This window comes from Mustela erminea, chromosome 12 (assembly GCF_009829155.1).
Source record: "Mustela erminea isolate mMusErm1 chromosome 12, mMusErm1.Pri, whole genome shotgun sequence".
In the NCBI taxonomy this organism is placed as follows: Eukaryota; Metazoa; Chordata; class Mammalia; order Carnivora; family Mustelidae; genus Mustela; species Mustela erminea.
In genome coordinates this window covers 22,828,029-22,848,431 of record NC_045625.1, presented here as the reverse complement: position 1 = coordinate 22,848,431, position 20,403 = coordinate 22,828,029, and the positions used below count along the sequence as shown (strand labels likewise).

The 20,403-nt window shown below is 45.9% G+C and overlaps 1 protein-coding gene across 7 annotated transcripts in view; it reads left to right on the top strand.

Annotated features, from left to right (window-relative positions):
• PALM2AKAP2 (PALM2 and AKAP2 fusion) overlaps positions 1–20,403 on the top strand; it is a 481,551-nt gene that overhangs the window by 136,340 nt on the left and 324,808 nt on the right. For 3 of the 7 annotated variants that reach the window (XM_032306714.1, XM_032306709.1, XM_032306721.1), the window contains exon 2: positions 19,764–19,809. In XM_032306714.1, the coding sequence (XP_032162605.1) occupies positions 19,765–19,809 (45 nt within the window). In that variant the 5' untranslated portion in view covers position 19,764. The other 4 variants (XM_032306715.1, XM_032306712.1, XM_032306711.1 and 1 more) reach the window with 3 other exon arrangements.

The window sequence follows — 20,403 nt, the reverse complement described above, 5'->3', positions numbered from 1 at the left end:
GTGAATCACTTAATTGCTGGCAAATGCATCACAACCTATGAACTTTCAGAATAGAAAATGAATCAAACCTATAATAAATCTTGCAAGCAATTTGTAAACAGAAGCTACAGTCTAAGTCATTGATCACAGTTGGTAAAGACGAAAAAAAAAAGTGGTTAACTGCAACCTTCAGACTCAGTTTAAATGCAACCCTCTTCCATAAAATAAGTCTTAGTGTCCTATCCCTGGATGGTTGTTTCTCTTGCCTCTGAATTCCCAGAGAACTTTGCACCTCTCCGAGGAAGGTTATCCAATGTCTGTTTTTGTTATAGTTAGTTTCATACAAGAGTATTCCCAAGGGCACCCTTAACTTCCTGTACTGCTTATAGATTTTTTTTTTTCTTAAAGGAAGCCTTGAAGGTCCCAAGCTACAATGTTCTTTTCTAAAGTCAGTTTTATTGAAGTATAATTTACATACAGTAAAATTCACTCTTTTCGAGTGTACAATTCGATGAGTGCTGATGAATGTACCCAGGTGTGTAATCGCCTCCAAAATCAAGATACAGAACATTTCTGTCACCACCAAGTGCTCCCTTGGGCCCCCTTTACCGTCTGTCACCTCTCTCCACATTCAACTCTTGTCACTCACTGATCTGATGTTTGTCACTATAGTTCTGCCCTTTCCAGAATGTTGTATACAAGGAATCATATATTCTGCAGTTTTTTGTGTTTGGCTATTTTTACACTGAGCCACAGGACTTTGCAATTAAACACAGAGGGAACAATTTCCCCCATTGCTTTGTGGAATTCAGGCTAAGTAGGCTCGCTCACCAAAATGATGTGAGTGGTTAGACAGTGGCCACAGGAAGGAGTGAAGAGGAAATGAGAGAGAGACAGAACAGAAATTGAGACAGAGACAGGAAAAAAGCTTAATATTTGTTATCATCTTGATTGTTTAGAAATTGTGGCTCTGAGTGGAGGAGAGCACTCTTGGCGGGCCCAGTGTTTTGCATAATTGCCACGACAACCTTACAAATTGTTATTATTCCCATTCTGCAGATGAGGACACTCGGGTTCAGACTGTTTATGTGGTTTGTCCCCCAAAAGCACCCTAGTGACTCAAGTACAGGGACTGAACTAGCTCTGGTTTAAAAGACTTTATTTTGTGGGCTTCTCCAGGCTCTGTCTTCCCTGAAGCCTAATAAAGGAGGGGTAAAAAGAAGACCCGTAAGCTCTGGATGGAAAAATTTCCCTTTACTCGCCCAGAAACTCTCATGGTAAGCCCAGAAACTCACACTGTGCCCAGTACACAGTAGGTGCTCATTTAAATACTGTTAAATGACCGAGTAAAAGAGATCTAACTTTCTGATCCTTCTAATGCAAATACACTTATTTTTTTTTTTTTCCTCAGTAACTCACTGGAAGTTTTTCAAGTGTCTCATTTCCCTTAGTTTTTAAAAGTTTGCTTTTCTAAACTCGAAGTGCACATTATCTCCAACCTCCAATTTTGTTTCAGGGTACATTATCTCAACACATGCATTGAAGGAGTTTGAGCAAGTTCCAATTATCCCCTTTTGGATTGTCTGTCATTTGAATGAAGGTTTATATTCATTAAAGACCATTCCAGAGGCAACATTCAGCTAATCGTTACTATGTTCTATTTCTACGCCATAAGGAGTAAAACTCAACATGAGGTAAAATGAACTTAATATGAAGACCTAGAAACAATTTAAATAAATATTTAGTATCTTCGGTATATTTGAATACAAAATAGGCTATACAGGAAATACTATTGTAATTGAAGGAAAATCTAATCTTATGGTATTTTAAATTACTGGCAAACCAATAAGGTACATGGCAAATTTCTTCCCAAATAAGATTATTGCTTTTCTACAAACAATCTGACTGCCTGAAAGCAGACGAATATGTCAGGAATCTTGACAATTTCACTTTGTGGAATGTTGCGAAATGCTGTCTGAGGACAAAAATGAACAATGTAAAACGTAGCATTCTATCCTATAAACCCTGTGCTTCCCAAAGACGTTCCCTAAATATTTCAGGGAAGTTGTCAATCCTTTGGATTTCTCATTATCTCTTCACATCATTATATCTCCAGAATGGTTCCTCTTTTGGTCAGTGGAAACACAGTGACACCTAGGTAATAAGTCCAAGGGTCTATTTTTTATTTAAAACATTTGTCTATTTGAGATCCTGAGCCTTCCTATGAAATTTCATCTCAGGGTAGAGTAAAAGTCTATTTTATCATTCTTTAAAAAGATTTTATTTACTTACTTATTTGAGAGAAAGAGAATGTGAGTAGGGTGGGGAACAGAGGGAGAGACTCGCAAGCAGACTCCCTGCTGAGCACAGAGCCTGACACAGCTCAATCACCGGCCCCAGAGATCACGGCCTGAGCTGAAATCAAGAGTCAGATCGCCCAAATGGCTGAACCACCCAGGCTTCCCAGTAAAAGGCTATTTTAATGCTAGACCTGTAGAATGATACTAATACCCACCTTTACATTTACTGATAGATTATGGCCACTAGCAGATTTTTCCATCCCAACCCACAGAGGAAATTGTAGGGGCTGGCAATTTCTTGAACTAGTCATGTATGTCCTCCATATGGCAGTAACACAGCAGACTCTGTGCTTTGTCGCTAGACCCAAACTGGTGTAACTCACTCCCTGTAGACCAGGAAAAAACCCTAAATTATTACAAAGAAGCAAAACGTACTTTCGAATGCTTTTTTTGGTCACTTGAACTCAGAGGATGAGAAATTTTACAAAGCGAAATAAGAAAACAATGCAGAGGGACTGATACTTTGCCTTGGAAGACATGGTTTTCCTACCAGCCCTTCACGTGGATGCTCTTCCTTCTCATTTGGCAGGGGAATGGGGAAAGCGGAGGAAAGGACCAGGGAGGCAGAGAGCAGAAACCAGTATAAACAGTGGGATTCTAGGGTCAGGAGAAGTGCCTGGGGAGAGCTCAAAGCTGTAAGAACATACAGCCAGACGGGGCACCTGGGTGGCTCCCTCACTCGAATGTCTGACTCTTGCTTTCGGCTCAGGTCATGATCTCATGGGTCGTAGGATCAAGACTCATGTCCGGCTCTGTGCTCAGCGGGGAGTGGGCTTGAAAGTTCTCTCCTTTTGTCCTTCCCTACTGCAAACAAACAAACAAACAAACAAATAAATAAGAACATGCAGCCAGAACCAAGAGAAAGAAGGAGGCATAGAGACCACTGTCTAGGAAGTCAAACAGTAGGGCCAATTCGAGGACATATTGGGGAGAGCCAAGAAGGATTCTTTGAGAAGCAGGTGCAGGGAGCAGGACTTGAGAGGTAGACAGGTTAGCATGTCCTGAGGGGCAGTGGGTCATGGAAAACAAAGGTTGACATCAACTCAGAGGATGGAGGCACCCTAGCACCTGAAATCCCAAAGCCTTAATCTCTCCTGCCCACCCTTCTGATGTCCAGGGAATGGCCATGTTCTAGTAATTCTTTCTACCTGCTCAATTCTGCTCCTCCCTCACCATCTCTCCCACATTAGGCCAGGGGCCTGAGGCCACAGGCTGTCCTCCCAGACTGCCTGCGAGGAAAGCCGTGCTCTGCCACCATGGGTTTTGTAACCCTGGGTAAAGCGTTTATCCTTCCTGTGCCTCAATTCTCCCATACCATAGATGGGAATGCCAATACTAGAACCAACCTCATGCAATTGTTGGAAGAGAGCAAACACCATTGAAGCACTCACCCCTCCCTGCACAGAGTAAGGAGTCAATGTTAATAACCGTGTCAATTTCCTAGGCCCAGCCTAATACATTACTCCATAATGGGAGTTGTAGAATAGTAACAATGTACTCTCTCTTGGGTCTCTAGTTCAGAAATCTGAACAGGGTCCTTTCCTTCTGGAGGCTGGGAGGGAGAATCTGTTCCATGCCTCTCTCCTTTGTTCTTGGGTCTGCCAGATTCCGTGGTGTTCTTTGGCCTGTGGCTGCAGAGCTCCTATCTCTGCCTCTGTCTTCACATGGCCTTTCCCCCTCTGGGTCTTTGTATCCCAAATCTCCCTTTGCTTTCTCATAAAGACATTAGTCATTGAGTTGAGCGCCTACTCTAAATCCAGGATGATCTCATTGAAAGATCCTTAACTTAATTACATCTGCCAACACCCTATTTCCAAATAAGATACCAAGAGTTAGGATTCCGAGGTATCTTTTCTGGGCTCTTCAACCCACTACAGTTGTCATGATTATTATTTTCAATTCAGTAGCTTACCATCTCTCTTCAGGACTTAAGGGAAATAGTCTCCCTGCTTACAATCTTCACATGACAATCCATTCTCAATAAATAGCCCCAGTGATCTTTCCAAACTAAATTCCCTGCCTACACCCTTCAGTGGCTCCCCACCACCTGCAGGAGAACATGTGAGTGTGACATGCTGAGCAGAGGTGTGACCTGATGCCTGCCTCATGCCCCCAGTGCCATCTTCCATGTCCTTGCACCTTGCACATACCTCTCCAAAACAGGACTTCACTCTTTCTTGCCTCCTGGCCTTACCCAGCCTCTTTCCTCTCCTTATGTACCATTCTCCTCCCTACTGAGGATTTGTGCAAACTTTGAAGGTCAGTTCTTATTTCATCTCCTCTGAGAAACCTTCATGGGAACCACCACCACCTGCTGCCCCAGCATTCTCCCCCAGGCCCCAGGAATAGGTGTTCTCCTCTTCACCCCCAACACATCCTTGACTTATCCCTGTCACCAAACTTTATTCATCATTTTTTAAAGGCCTGTTAAGATTTTTGTTGCTCTTTGAGAGCTATACCATACTCAACTCTGCATCCCAATGTCAGTGCAGTGAAGGAAGACGTTTAGTAGAGGATGGATGGATGAGTGAATGAATGGAGGAATCAATGTATAGGAGGATGGATGGACAGGTGACTTGATGGATGGATGGATGGATGAATGGGTAGATGGATGGATGGATGGATGGAGAGATGGGTTGAGTGAGTGGATGGATGGGTGAATGGTTGGGTGGATGGATGGATGGATGGATGGATGGATGGATGGATGGATGGATAAATGGGTTGGTGAGTGAATGAATGGATGGATGAATGGTTGGGTGATGGATAGACAGGTGAATGGATGGATGGATGGATGGCTGACTAATAACTGGGAAAATGAAAATGACTCATGGATCATATGGAACCAAGGGGTAAAACCTGAACTAAAACTGGGACCATCTACAGTTAGAAGATCTGACCAGTTACTGGAGGAGGGACTGTGGCTCCTTAGGAATTATATATGCATAGTATAAATTATGAGCAACTATGTATCTGAGCAGTCCTGTACATGATACCCAAGATGACTGCTAAACAAATTCATTATAGCTCCCCAGAGTACTTGGATTATTCTCCATTTTCAAGGTCCTAAATTAAAGAAGCCACTTTGGGAGTGGATAGAACATGGTTCTCATATCTTATACTTCTGTATGAAGAAGATTGACTGGTGTACAAATCCCTAGGCCCCACCCTCACAGATCCTGGTAAAGTCAGGATGGGACAGGCTCACGATTGGTCAAGAGGTTAAAGGAGAAAATGTTGTCTCTGCAAAATCCTCCACCTATGGTCTAGTTGTTGTTTTTTTTTTTTAAGATTTTTTAATTTATTTGACAGAGATCACAAGTAGGCAGAGGGGCAGGGGAGCAGGCTCCCTGCTAAGCAGAGAGCCTGATGTGGGGCTCGATCCCAGGACCCTGAGATCATGACCTGAGCCAAAGGCAGAGGCTTAACCCACTGAGCCACCCAGGCACCCCTGATCTTCATTTCGTAATTCTTAATCTGAAGTGGAAAAATATAGTGCCCCTTCCTAGGACTGCAGTGAGTGACTACAGTGATAAGAAGAGTCTGACATACGCAAGTGCTATAAAAGAACCTAGGAAGTTTGAAAACAGATCTTGACAGAGTCGTTCTGGAGTGGGTCTCAGGGAGGGACATTATTTTAAAGCATCCGGAGTCCCCTGCACTGTCGCGTGGAGACCCAGCAGGCCCTTGACCAATGCTCCTACAACTTGAACATGCACACGGATCCCCGAGGGATCTTAGAAAAATACAGATTTTGATTCAGAAGGTTTCAGGCTAGCTGAGAATCTGCATTTCAGCCATGATGCCTCTGATTCTGTCCACAGATCCCACTGTGAGGAGAAGCCCTGAGACACAGTTTACGGCTTGGTCAGGGGTTCGATGTCAACACAGGGGCTGGTTGTGGTGGAGGCCAGGTGGTTCCCGATTGCACCCAGGCCTGTCCCATGCCTCATGCCACACTCTGTCTGGAAGCTCCCCCCATTGTCGGCTAACACGGCCAAACCCTGGGAGGAGAGGCAGGCAGTCTCTTTCTGACTTGTCTGATAAGATATGTCAAGTGAACATTCATACTGTCCCAGGAGTCCTTCCAGGAGGCATTTAAGGAAATGCCACACACTTAGCACTTAGCTCTCCAGATTTCAGAGCTCAGGGGTCATCTTTTTACCCATAAAAGGGCCGTGTGTGTGCGTCTAAACTGCTGAGCCAATTACCCTGCCCCGTGGAAACAGTATTGTTGCGTCTGTTTTTGGCACAAATGACTTGAGTCTTTTCCAAACACCATTGGATGCCAAAGTCCCTGGCCCTTGGTTCCAGATGTAGTGACTCAGAGGTCTACCATCAAACTGGGCAAGGGAGGGGATAGAAGGTGAAAATCAGAGCCGACTAACCGGCAGAGGATGTTAATCCCCCAACACTGCGTTGGCATCTTGCAGACTCGTTGTGATTTTCGTCCAAGGTTTAAGTTGTTGGGGAGGCCCTCGCTGCCTGGGTAAGGGACAGGACTCACGGCATCAGGAAATCATCCTGAAGACAAATCTCAGAGCATCCTCACTCACCGTGCGTGAGCTTAACATGACGTCATCTTTTGGTTGCTTGTTGATTAGGCAAAATTATGAGTCATTTAAATACCTGATTACAAAGACTCTTACTATTTACATGGCAAACCGATCCTTTAGATTTTCATTTCGTATTTTGTGATTCCCTAAGATCTAGAGTCAATACTAATCATATCTTTTTAAAAGGCATGCATTATTTAGCATCCATATCACCAGAAAAATAAAAGCCAACACAGACCTTTCCATGTTCCCCTTCAGGTAGATATTATTGGCCTCAGGTTACTCAGTTGAGGCACTGGGAAGGTAAGTACCTTGCCCAGGGTCCCCCGTCCCCCGTCTGCAGAGCTGGTATTTGAGATGAGCGTCCGATCCCGGCAATGCTCTTACCCACCACGTCGGGCTCCTTTCATAGAAATGCTGCCGCTCAGCAAGGACCAGAACTCCGTGCCAAGGGCTCCACATGGATTGTCTTCTTTTGCCCTCAAGACACCTGGACGGGCAAGGCACTGTTACTTTCAGGTTCCAGAGGCGGAATCTCATCTTAGAGAAATTCTCTAAATGGGTTTGAACCCAAGCGGTCATGTTCCGTCTCTTCAGTCCCCTGCCACTTATCTCCTCCAACCTGGAGTGGAGGTTTCCTGGGTCTGTGTATGGGATGATTCCATCAGTGCTCACCTAGGTTCACTCTGCCAAAGTCCCCTTGCCACGTAAGGTTCCATAGTCACAGGTTCCGGGGATCTGCACGTGGAAATCACTGGAGGCCATTATGCTGTCTACCCCCACCTTCCTTCTCTCGTGTAACCCTCTAGCCGGTCTCTTACTCCTATCTTCTTCCCTACCTGATGGCTGCCAGAGTGATCTTTTCAAACGTAAATATATCCCTTCATAGCTTGTCCAACCGCCCCCCCACCCAGGCCATGCTTTGACTGGGCCACTCTCTGGCCTCTTTGCCCAAGACCGACACCTCACTTCCTCTGTCCTTGCCCCACAAGTCTCGCAGCCGCTCCCAGATGCTGAGCACAGTCATGTCACCTCACAGAGGCTTTCCATCTGCTGTTCCCTCAGCCCGGAGCAACCTTCCCTCAGTATCTTCGTGGCTCTGTCACTCCATTCAGGTCTTTCTGATAGAGTCACTTCTTTATCGCAATCCCACTCTCTCCCCCTTAGTGTGGTTCGTTTTCTTCAGAACATTTCTGAAATTAAGTTGTAGGGTTCCTGCTTTTAATGCCTCTCTCCCTTCCCTGGAATGTAAGTGCGAAAGGGCTCTCTTGTTCTCTGCGGATCCCCACAACCTGGGACAATGCTTGGTGGGAAGTGTTTGTCCAGTACATGTAGCAGGAAGGAAGGTAGGAACGAAAGAAAGATGGGAGAGAGGGAGGGAAGAAGGAAGGAAGAAGTGGGAGGCAGGTGTGGGAAAAGAAAGAAAGGCACAAGGGAAGACATTTGGTTAGTTGATTGTCTTTTTTATGGTTTTTGTCTGAGGTCTTATCCCTTCCGGAGGAGGATATTCCAAGTACCTCAAAAGGCAAGAAATCACTTTCACCTCTTACCTCTTTCAGTTGCGTGTTATTTATAATACAGTTAAGTCCTCCCAGCATTGAACTAGCCCCACACAGGTATGAGCTTCCAACAGCACAAGTTTATTATCTGATATTCTTACATTGGCTACTCAAAGGCTGTGTGACGGGAAGCTCTGTATTGCCTCAGTGTCCTTGTCTGTAAAATGGGTATAGTAATAGTGCAGCCCTCTACAGGGCTGTTATGAGGATGGCATCAATTAATGTTTGCAAAGCCCTTCGAAGGGACCCAGGGGGCAGAAGAAGCGTCATGTAAATGTTTAGTAAATTTAAAGAAACACACTTTTATCCTTAAATTCAAACTATTTTCTCCAATACTCCATTCTTAACTTTATTCAATGTAGAAAAACATTTGGGAACTTTCAGCCTTTTACTTACATTAATTTGTTTCTGATTTCTTATAACTCAGGAAAATACGGGTTTATGTCTGTGTTAAGGTAAAAAAGGCAAAAGTGTATCTGATCCCATTTTCCCCCACCTGTGGCCCTATTCTTAGCAAATAAATGTTTCCTCTGCAAACCAGAGCAGTTACAATGTTTTTTAAATAACGGGACTGAAGTTGAAGTCATCTCTTGCTCAGAGGGAAAAGCAGGCTGCTCTGAAGACATCATCAAAGTATCATCCGCTGGGCTTTCCGGAGTGCTGGGGTTTGAAAACGGACGCTCATGTTGCTTTGCCTCACCACCTTGGAAAGGCTGCTTCCCCCTTATTAAGGAAAAAGCTGCTCCCCCCCCTTTTTTGTGGGTTCCAACCAACCTAGCAGTGTCTTTAATTCAGTGACGAACTGTTTTCCTTGGAACTCGGAGAGTCCAGTGGTTTTGGATCAAGCTTGAGTTCTTGCTGGAAGTTCCAAACTCAAAGTCCAATGATGTCACTCAGCTGTGGTGGAGGCAGGAAGGTGGGGTCAGCCTTGGAACGTGGATTTTGAATATCGCAGGCTCTTCATCGTGGGGCCTAATAAGGGGCGCACCTAACTCCATTTGAGGGTGACGTGGACAAATCATTTTATTATTCAGTTCCAGCGCGAGGTCTTGATATCTCTTTTTATTTTGTGTTAATTGTTTCTACGGAAGATAGAAAGCAGTTCCCAGCCAATCCTGGGAGGCAAGAATAGATTGAAAGATTGCCTGCTGTATGCAGACGCAAGACAGATCTTTTTGGGAGACCAGGTGAAGGTCACTGGCCAGAGAGAGCTGGAGGTTGGGAGAGAGATAGTGCAGGTAGCGCGTGTGTAGGGAGGGGGTTCATTGGCCTTCTGCCTTTTCTCTGCCAAGAGTTGTGAGTTGGGACAAAGGAAGGCAGCTCTCAGAGCCACCAGCAGGTAGCTTGGGCTGCTGTTGTCCAGGGCAGGGGGACATGGAAGCTGAGCAGAGTTGCCCAGACTTCTGACATTTCTTGCATTAATAAGCCAGGTGACCTTCCTGAATCTTGGAGATAAATCTGCTCTCGTATCTCTCTCAATTTCTCTGATATTCTAGGTTCCAGAGCAAATATATATATTTTTTAAACCAGATATCTATGGGTACTCTCAGAGTATCCAGGGAAGAATTCAAGAGGTTCCTGAAAGCTCAGAAATTGTATACAATGTGTTGTAGGCATGTGAATTTCCCTGGAAAACAGTTCATGTTTCCTACCAGATTCTCTAAAGGCTTCTCTGATCTTCCCTCCTGCAAAGCTTAAAACCATTGTTCAAGATGGTAACATAAATCACTTTAGAACACTTTGCACTTTTGTCTCCTTCCATCTCTCATGGTATGCACAGAATCTGGCAAAGCCAAAATGTAGCAAAAAAGTTTGCACTGTGTGGAAAGACCTTGGATAGCCAACTCTAGTGGTAAGACTAGTCAAGGGCATTCACAAGCGGCCCTAGTCTGAAGGCCTTGTAGGTACACCTAGTGACTGGGTCAGCTGTGAGCTGCTGTAACATATTATCAACGAGAGGGTGCTTAAACAGCAAACATTTTTTCCTTCCGGTTCTGGGGGCTGAAGTTGAAGATCAGGGTTCAGGCAGATTGGGCTCTTAGTGAAGAGCCTCTTCCCGGTTTGCAGAGGGCTGTCTTCTCACTGTGTCCTCATATGGTGGAGAGAGGAAAGCAAAATCTCGAGTGTCTTCTAAAGACACTAATCTCAACACAAGGGTACCACTGTCATGCCCTAATTACTTCCCAAAGGCCCCACTGCCATCACATTGGTGATCCGGGTTTCCACATATGAATTTTGGAGGGACACAGACCTGCAGTCTCTAGTCCCTGGTGCTGGGCTGAATAACTCAGGAGCCTTCACTCAAACACAAGCACATCTCTGTAAAACACAGCCAGAGTGATAGAGTTCTCAATCAATCAGTAAGATTGTGCTCATAAGAATAATAGAGTTTTCACTGACCAGGGACAATATGCCAGGAACTTTAGATATATTACTTTATTTGATTATCACAATAATCTCATAGAGTGCATAATAGTATCTTTCCTATTCTACAGATAAAGTAACATAAGCTCAAATATGTAAAATAAATTTCTCAAGGTCATTAGGTGATAGAGTTGGGGTTTAAGGCCAGGTTTGTCCAACCCATGTTTCCTGTCTATTTAAGTAGCATTGTTACATCCCAACAACCATCGTGGCAGCCTGAGGAATGCTGATTAGTCTAAGGTCTCCTTCAGGGTCTGAGTTTATGATTTTTAAAGTTAACTGAAAGAGTGACAAGTCAAGCAATCAATTTGTAAGTCACACACTATGTTTGGAATTGGGAGGGAGAACCAATTTTCCTTCCCAAAGGGACCGCCAGGCATCCCCTGAGGGGTTGGGATTTCTGGAACTTGGTGGAGCTAACAAGAGGAGACTTGGATGGTTAGAAAAGTGAGGGGGAGGCTACATTCCAGACATAGCATATGGTATGAGAAAGCACCAAATTTGGAGTGGGACAAACAGATGAAGAAGGTGTCAAGTTCTCCGGGGAGGAGTAGGGGAGCAGAGGCTACACACAGGGTCACGTTTTGACAAGATGCTGGGGTGACTTAGCCGAGTCTCAAATGAAGAAGAACCATCCCACAACACGAGGAGCCTCGCCTGCCCCGTCCTAACAAGGGGGGGTTTCCACTGATGAAAGGGACCAAGTCCCAGACGGAAGCCGACTGCCTGTTCATAGGCAAATCTTCGCTTCTGGCAGAGAACTCTCCATTCATAGGAAAACTTATCTCTATTGCAATGGCTTGTCCACTTGCAAAAGATGACCTAGCAAGAGTCTGGCTTAGCGGCGAGGGAAAGTTAAGGAATTACAGGAGGAGAGGTAGTAGTTGAGTGGGAAGAAGAGAAATAACGGACTGATGGGAAGCAGCTGGGTCCCAGCGAGGCCAGAACGATCTTTCCTCGGTTATAGGTACACGGGACTTCACGCAACACAGCTCACAAATACAACATCCCCCCACTCCTCCCCCTCTCCTGACCCCAAGGAAGCTGCCCCAGGAGAGGAAAATAACTGGAATGACACTGCAACGGAAGGCAAGCTCAACTTTGCATCAGAAGTGGCCCTGCCAGCCTCCCACTACTTTCCCCCCTTGGGGACAGACACCACCTAAAGCGGTGGAAAGCGGCTGAGTGTCCACTTCCCCAAGGGCTGGGCCAGAAGCATGAGCTCCGGGGAGTCAGGGCGCCGCTTTTCCGGACACACAAGATCTGAAGTCTTGTTGGTGCTCACACCCTTCTCAGAAATGAAGGGCACATCTGCTCCCCTGAAAACATGGCCCTTTGTCAAGCCAGCACCGGCTCCATTCTCCAAGCCTGCAGAGGAGCTATCTTTCCTCTTCTGGAGCTCCCCCAGGGCCCCTGGCTCCCAGTCAAGCAGCCGCCTCTGTGTGGGCTTTTTTTCCACCAAGTATGCGTTCCCCTCTAGTGGGATAAATTTAGCTCTGAATGAATGCGGAAAGGAGAGCACATTCATGTAAACACAGATCAAGTAGCTTTCAAATACAGGTTTGACACAGACACAATCGGCAAAAAAGATCCAAGTTCCTCCGTCTCCTTCTCTCCTGCTTCTCTCTGCTTTTGCCGTCTTGTCCTCAGAGCCCTGCACCTTTTTCTGCATTTAGTGAAATGAATTAAATACGTACACCAGACGATGGTTGTTTGTCTTCAGACTGGAGAAAGCAGGATCACTTGAGGGATTGAGGAGCATCAGGAAGTCAAAGGGAACCCTAGATGGTGTTGGTAATTTTCATTTATCGGTCTGATTGTCTTAGTAGCCCATCAGAAACTGGGAAGCCTCTTTTGTCTTCTGCATTAGGAGAGTTTTCTCCAAGTGGGCCGAGCCCCTGGCTACTACAGAATGTTGCACAGGCCTGCAAACATTTCCCTGCTGACCCGTCATTATGTCCCTAAGTCCTTAACTTTGAAGCCACCCCTTTTGGTGTTGTCCTTCCCCCTCACAGAGCATTTATAGTTCTCAGAACACTTTCTCATTCATGAGTTCCTTTATTCTTACAAGAACCTTGTGAGGGAGTCCGGGATCCCCTTTCCCTGTTTAAAAACAGAAAGCCTCAGCTAAGAGCAGTTACGTGACTTGTTTGAGGTCATACAGTAAGTGGCGGAGTTAGGATTAGGAGCTAAGATTGACACTTGGTCTTAGGCTCTTTGGGGAAAGGTAGCTTGTCCAGGAGGCCCGATCTGGGAGAGTGCCATTTAGTAAACATTTGCTAGTGTATGGACTGTGGGTAAGGGGTGGGCCGGCAGGATTGAGACCCCAGATGGTCCAAAGGGCTCAGCATCCAAAGGCAGTAGGAGCTGAAGCCAGGCTTTCCAATTTCATGACTCACTCTCCAAACAGGAGGGCACATAGGGCTGGTGTGATGGGCCATTGTCCCTTCACTGCCAACCCCGTAGGACATCTCTCTCTCTCCTGTCAGCAGTGCTGACTTGCAGAATGTGTACAGCATTATCGAATCATGGCTAACAATGAAAGTGTCAATGACCGTGCTGCAAACAGGGATTCCAAGCTGACAGGGCACATCGCGCTCATTGTGCGAAGGCCAACGAGACTGGCCCCTAAGCTCTCTGAGAAGCCAATGACCCCGTTGTGTCTATCGGCATTACGTAACCAGATAGGCCTTCCCAAAGACTTTTTCCCTTTGTAGCTAATACATCCCCAACCTAGAATCAACTCCATGAAGGAGCGTACTTAATAGGTAGGCAAGTAGCTCTCCAGAATTCCGAAATCAAGCCTGTTTTCCATCTTTCCCTGGAATGCCATCCATCTCTTCTTAAGCATTCCCTTCTCACTCTTATTTATAATTATTAAACGGACTCACTCCAGAAGATAAGACTGTAGGTATCTATGAATCCTGAAAAAGAGAGTCTGGTAATGAAATTTCTAGACAATAAATGACACAGAGCAGAATCCTCCGTTTTAAAGGATGACGAAAGAGAAGTACCTACTAATGTGAGGAATTTTAAGAATAACCATAGTTCACTCTCTTTCTCAAGGAAAAAAAAAAAGCCTACATAAAAGGGTGGATAAAATCTAGTCACTCACTTGGCCTGGTTTATGACATTTTTAATGAGGCAACAGTTAGGCTGAGCAATTAGGACCTACCATTTCTGGAGCAGCTACTGTGGCCACTCTTAAGCATTTTATACCTGATCTCCTGATTTCTCAGGACCTCCTCATGATAGCCCCATGAAGTTAGAGTTATTCTCCCCCAATTAAAGATGAGGGCAATGTGGACCAAAGGAATTCCAAAAATGCAGCTGGTGAGTCTCGGGGCTGGGAGTCACACTTGTCCATAGAGCTCATGCCTCTTTTCCATGTCACACCCACCTACGGCTTCCTAATCGTACTTTCCAAAACTTATTTTTCAGTAACAAGATTATTAGGGACCAACATCTGAATATCAAGCAAAGCAAATGTAAAAATGATCCCTAACCACCCCGCTCTAATTCCCATACACTCTCCTCCTACCCCCTCATTTCCTCTGACAATGCACATCGTCAGTCAGTTGACCTTGCCAAAGCTAACCAAGAGAAAAGGAAACCATCAACATGAAATGCTAATGTTCATTTCTGGATGGATTTCCAGCTGCTGATTGTGAAGCTACTATGTAGACAGCCTAGTCAATAGATAGATACCTTAAGTGCCATCCAGCTCGTCCTGGCTGGATCTGTTTTCTAACTTCTCTTTTTGGCCCCACAGTGACTCTCTGGACGGATCTGTCATTTGAATCCCATAGGGAAACACAGCACATACTTGAAATCCCATCAACTTTCCCAAATTGTTTGCAACCAAAGAAGCCAAAAGCCTCCAACCACTATTCCCCTCCTTTTGATTCCATCACATATGTTTTGAATGACCACTGATTCTAAAAGACCCTAAAAGGCAAAACAGAGCTCATACGAGTACAAACATTTTGGAGGCCCCAGGCATTCCTTTTAAAATTACTTCTGTCAAGAGAAAGCTTCAGGTTACTCTGAAATTTCACACTCCTAGCTGCTGCTTAGTAAGACTTTGTTACTCGCTCAAGGGGTCTTGGCAAGTCATTTGCCTCTCAGTTTACAGAGCTCCTGCTGTCCCCACAGGGGAGTGGGCCCTGACCATCTGTGGTTCCCAAAAGACTCATGCTCTAAAGTATACTCTGAAACTTATTAATAAAACATTTATTTTGCAAATCTGGCATTCTGTATTCTCCCCGTATAATGCTTTGCCATGCAGCATCTATCAGAAAAACCATTTAACAGTACGGGCAGTGCTTATGCAACACAATTTAATGTCCCAGCAAGAACTAGTGATTTGTTGCACACATTATGCACCATTGTAATAGATCTTTCCAGATTTTAAATGTGTGGAGGGCAGAAGGTCACCAATATCAGCACTAGACTACAAATTCTTTGCAATACCAAGCCATAGCCTAATGTCTAGTATAGAATAGCTACACAATAAAAGTTTATGAAAGAAATGACATAATTTGTGTTAAAAATGTCTGTGTTTGTAATGGATTCAATGATTTTCAAATGCTCAAATTTAGAGAGCTGAAGGGAAGAGTGCTGGAAGAGAAGAAAATGTTTCCCCTCGGCTCTTTGGCAAGCATGGGCCATTCATTTTACAAGCCTTCCAACAGGAAGAAACATCACTTAGTGTTCTTGGTCATGAGAAACAGAAATTGATTCTAGTTGATAGGAGCAGAGAAGGCATGAACTCAAAGTGTATTCACAGAATAGCCGAGAAGACGAGAGAAGGAGGTTCGGACAATGGGCAGGACCATTGTCCTGAAAGAATTTTTGGATGCTGTTGCCTTCAGGATCCTTGGCAGGTGCTCGTGCCTGACGGAGCCCAGATTGCACGCCATATTGTAGCTTCTAGGGGATCTGGGGAAGCAAGTGTCTGGCATTTCCCAGCTTCTAGAACAAGAGGTGGCTCTGACTGTCACTATGGTTTGTAATATGGGAGTCCCCCAAAGATGGAAAGGGGTTCACAAATTGGGCAACCAAAAAACATGAAAGAATCTGCTACACCTCCCTCTGGGCAAAGGCCCAAGGTTCAGTGTTCTGAATCTCTTCCCTCCTTTGACTTTTTGCCATATCTGGTTTGGCAATCCTCAGCACTGACTAAAGATACAACCACTGTGTATCATGGGCCTCAGGTAGTTAAAAACCACTGAGGAAGTACACACAATGGGTCATGGGTCTTTTGTCTATTCCTAGTAAACTCAGTCCAATGGTTCCAAACCCATCCCTAACCCCTACCTCACCCCATAGGAATTTGTTTTTGTATAGGGAAATGTGTTCCATGGAAATCCTGATGCAGACTTTTGGGTGGGAACCATGTCTTATTTTTTATTTTTAAATAAACATATAATGTATTATTAGCCCCAGGGGTCCAGGGGTCCAGGTCTGTGAATCGCCAGGTTTACACACTTCACAGCACTCACCATAGCACATACCCTCCCCCATGTCCATAACCCCACCACCCTCTCCCTCCCCCCCTTCCCCCAGCCACCCTCAGTTTGTTTTGTGACATTAAGAGTCTCTTATGGTTTGTCTCCCTTCCGATCCCATCGTGTTTCATTTATTCTTTTCCTACCCTGCAAAACCCCCCGCATTGCGTCTCCACTTCCTCATATCAGGGAGATAATATGACAGATAGTTGTCTTTCTCCGACTGACTTATTTCGCTAAGCATAATACCCTCTAGTTCTATCCACATCATCGCAAATGGCAAGATTTCATTTCTTTTGATGGCTGCATAGTATTCCATTATATATATATATATATATATATATATATATATATATATATATACCATATCTTCTTTATCCATTCATCTGTTGATGGACATCTAGGTTCTTTCCATAGTTTGGCTATTGTGGACATTGCTGCTATAAACATTCGGGTGCACGTGCTCCTTCGGATCACTAAGTTTGTACCTTTAGGGTAAATACCCAGTAGTGCAATTGCTGGGTCGTAAGGTAGCTCTATTTTCAACTTTTTGAGGAACCTCCATGATGTTTTCCAGAGTCCTAGTACCAGCCTTCATTCCCACCAACAGTGTAGGAGGGTTCCCCTTTCTCCACATCCTCGCCTTCATCTATCATTTCCTGACTTGTTAATTTTAGCCATTCTGACTGGTGTGAGGTGGTATCTCATTGTAGTTTTGATTTGTATTTCCCTGAGGCTGAGTGATGTGGAGCACTTTTTTCATGTGTCTGTTGGCCATCTGGATGTCTTCTTTGCAGAAATGTCTGTTCATGTCTTCTGCCCATTTCTTGATTGGATTCTTTGTTCTTTGGGTGTTGAATTTGATAAGTTCTGGATTCTTTGTTCTTTGGGTGTTGAGTTTGATAAGTTCTTTATAGATTTTTGGATACTAGCCCTTTACTGATAAGACATTTGCAAATATCTTCTCCCATTCCAATTCAATTTTTTTTTGAAAAAAAAATTTTTATGGTAAATTATACATGGCGTAAAACTTACCACTTAAAAACTTTTAAGTGTACAGTTCAGTGACATTAAGTCCACTTACATCGTGCTCCTCTATTCCCTTTTAATATCTATATAGCTGGGGCAAGGGAGGACCATTTCTTATTCATTACCTGTTGATTCCGGGGGCTTGCCCTACCTCTGTTATCACTGGCTGAGCCTGGTGCTGAGTGAGGAGGAGCATGAGCTCTGGAAGTCTGACCTGAGTTTAAGTCTCAGCGTTATGACTCTGGCTGGAACTGTCAGCCTCACGGGTCTCACTTTTCTCATCTTGTTATTCTCTCCTATTGTTGGGTACACAGTCAGTCTGCCAAAGCAATGACAGCTGGGTTTATTTGTGAGCAAATACCCTGCAAAGAACTTGACCTGCGGGAGCTAGTGCTGGAAGTGAAGAGAAAATGAAGTGTTTGAAGAAAGTGATAGATCTTGGGGCGCCTGGGTGGCTCAGTCATTAAGCGTCTGCCTTCGGCTCAGGTCCTGATCCCAGGGTCCTGGGATCGAGCCCCACGTTGGGCTCCCTGCTCTGCAGGAAGCCTGCTTCTCCTCCTCCCACTCCCCCTGCTTGTGTTCCCTCTCTTGCTGTGTCTTTCTCTGTCAAATAAATAAATAAAATCTTAAAAAAAGAAAGGAAGGAAGGAAGGAAGTGATAGATCTTAGCCAGAAAATAGACTTTCTGGATAAATTGGAGTGGGATGTTGACTCGAGCACTGGCTTGGATTTATGACACAAATAACTCCACCTACACCCCTTATGAAAAGGAAGAGAAAACAATCAATCAGTAAAGCTGTTTTGGTGATGACTTCAGTTTTTCGGCAGAGTAGTAATTGCTCATCAAATGACAGGTAAAACCTCTGTGAAAGTTGAAAAAGCAATTTAGTTGAATTGCAAGAATTTGCCCAGGAAAGAGGTGATTTGGGGAAATTCAAAGTACATACCTTTTAAAAAGCCTTTCAAGTCCTGCATTTATAGAATCATCAAGGGTCTAAAGAGGTAGGATTGTTTTGTTTCATTTCTTTCAGTGTTTATTATTTCATTTTATGGAGGAAAGTTTACTTGTGAGTGTCCTGAAGGTTAAGAGGTATTTTGTTTGTATTTAGCCTTTATTTCCTTTTGGACTTGGTCTTATCCATCTCTCACATTCAGCCCAGGGCTGGTCACAAAAGATGCACTTTAGTACGGTTTAAAGGAATAGTGAAGTATTTCAGTGACCTGATTTTGCTTTTCCTTTCAGAGCCTGTGTAAAGAAGTAAAGACTCTGAGTTTCAGCCCCAAAATGTCACAGGATAATGATAGAAACAGCTTGCCCTTTACAAAGCACCTTCATATATTTTATCTCATTCATCACTGATGACATTCCATTTTTCAGATGAGGAGACTGAGGTTCAGAGTGGGTAGGCAAGTTGCTGGCATTTTCACTGCTGATTTGTCAAGCCCCACCTAGCCCAGCAACGGAGACTACAAACTCTCTGTTGTCTCTCTGAGCCACATTTGGCATACAGAGAGGTAGGTGGCCAGTGTTGAGCTATATACCCTGGCCGCGGCCCACGTGACCTCTGAGCACCCTGTCATCTAAGGCATGTGGGCGAGGCAGCCCTTCCCTACTGGAAATGTCCCCACGTGGAGCCCAAGCATCTGGCATAAGCTAGAAGGTGGCCAGAACACTCGGCGGCCACAGCCCGCACGTCACAGCACGTGCTTGGGGCCCGCTTTCTGCCAGAGGCCCCTCTGCTGGCTGGCACTGGCGCCACCTTGCCCTGCTCAGACTCCAGAGAGCGCCCGTCCACCCGGAGCCAGCCCTGCGCCCCAGCCGCTCGCCCTGCGCCCGCGCCCCAGGTGCCCACCGCACGCGCACTCCCGTCGGCGCCTGGGGACCCAAACTCCCCCGCGGCGACAGCCCGGCGTCTCCTGGCCGGCTAGAGCCCCTGGAGCGGGGGCGGTGGCCGCAGGTCCCCCACATCCCAGGGGCGGAGCGAGGCGCCGAGACGTCAGGGCGGAGGACCAGCGCGGGGCGGGCGCGCCCTCCCGGCGGCTGCCCGTGGCCCACGTCCCCGACTGGCGCGGCCGGCCGCGGCCGGGAGCTGCAGTTAGCGGCGGCGCTGGGGCGCATCCAGGCGGCTGGGCGGGCGGGGGCCGGAGGCTGAGCCGGGGCGAGCCAACCGTGCGCACAGCTCTACCCGCCACCCACCCCCCAACCCCAAGCGGAACCCCGGCCGCCCCTCGGCTCTCCCCTGAGCTTCTAGCGCAGCCCCCCGAGGTGCCCATCCATTTCCGTGGGTTGACTACAGCGTGTGTTTTGTTTTTCTTTCTTTTTCCCCCTCCCCGTGTGCCCTTCTCCAGGATGGCAGAGGCAGAGTTGCACAAGGAAAGGCTGCAAGCCATAGCAGTAAGTCCACTTTCATTTTATTTTCTTGCTCTATTGTCTGGGATGGAAGGGGACCCCGAGTGTTTCGGGGCCATCGACATTCCAGCACAGTAGCCGCCGGGCATGTGTTTGGGGGATAAAAGTCTGTCAAAGCTCAACTACGCTGCTTTTTCTTTTAGACGTCTGTGGATAGAAACCCCCAGGGCGCGCTTTGGGCTGGGGATTTGAATGTGGAAGACTGGCTTAGAAATAAGATGCTTGCTACTGGGCTTTGGGAAAAGACCAGACGCATGGGGGTGGGGGTGGGGCGATTCCTGGAATATCAAGTCACCCAGTGATCGGTCCTACTCTGACTGCATACACTGGAGAAGCAAGAAAACGGCGACCAGAACAGTGGCTGCCACCCTTCCTGAGGAAGCTGTTCGGTCTCTTAAGTGGGAAACCAGCAGTCAGCCCCTAGACCAGCCCCGCGGTAAAACCTCCTCCCTGAAACCCGGGGTGTTCATTTTCCCTGTTCTCTCTGATATTGACAAGGACATTGGCACTAGCCTCCATCCTGGAGGTGGTCTGGGAACTACTTAGAGCATCTGGGTCCTGGGCATAATATTCCAAGAG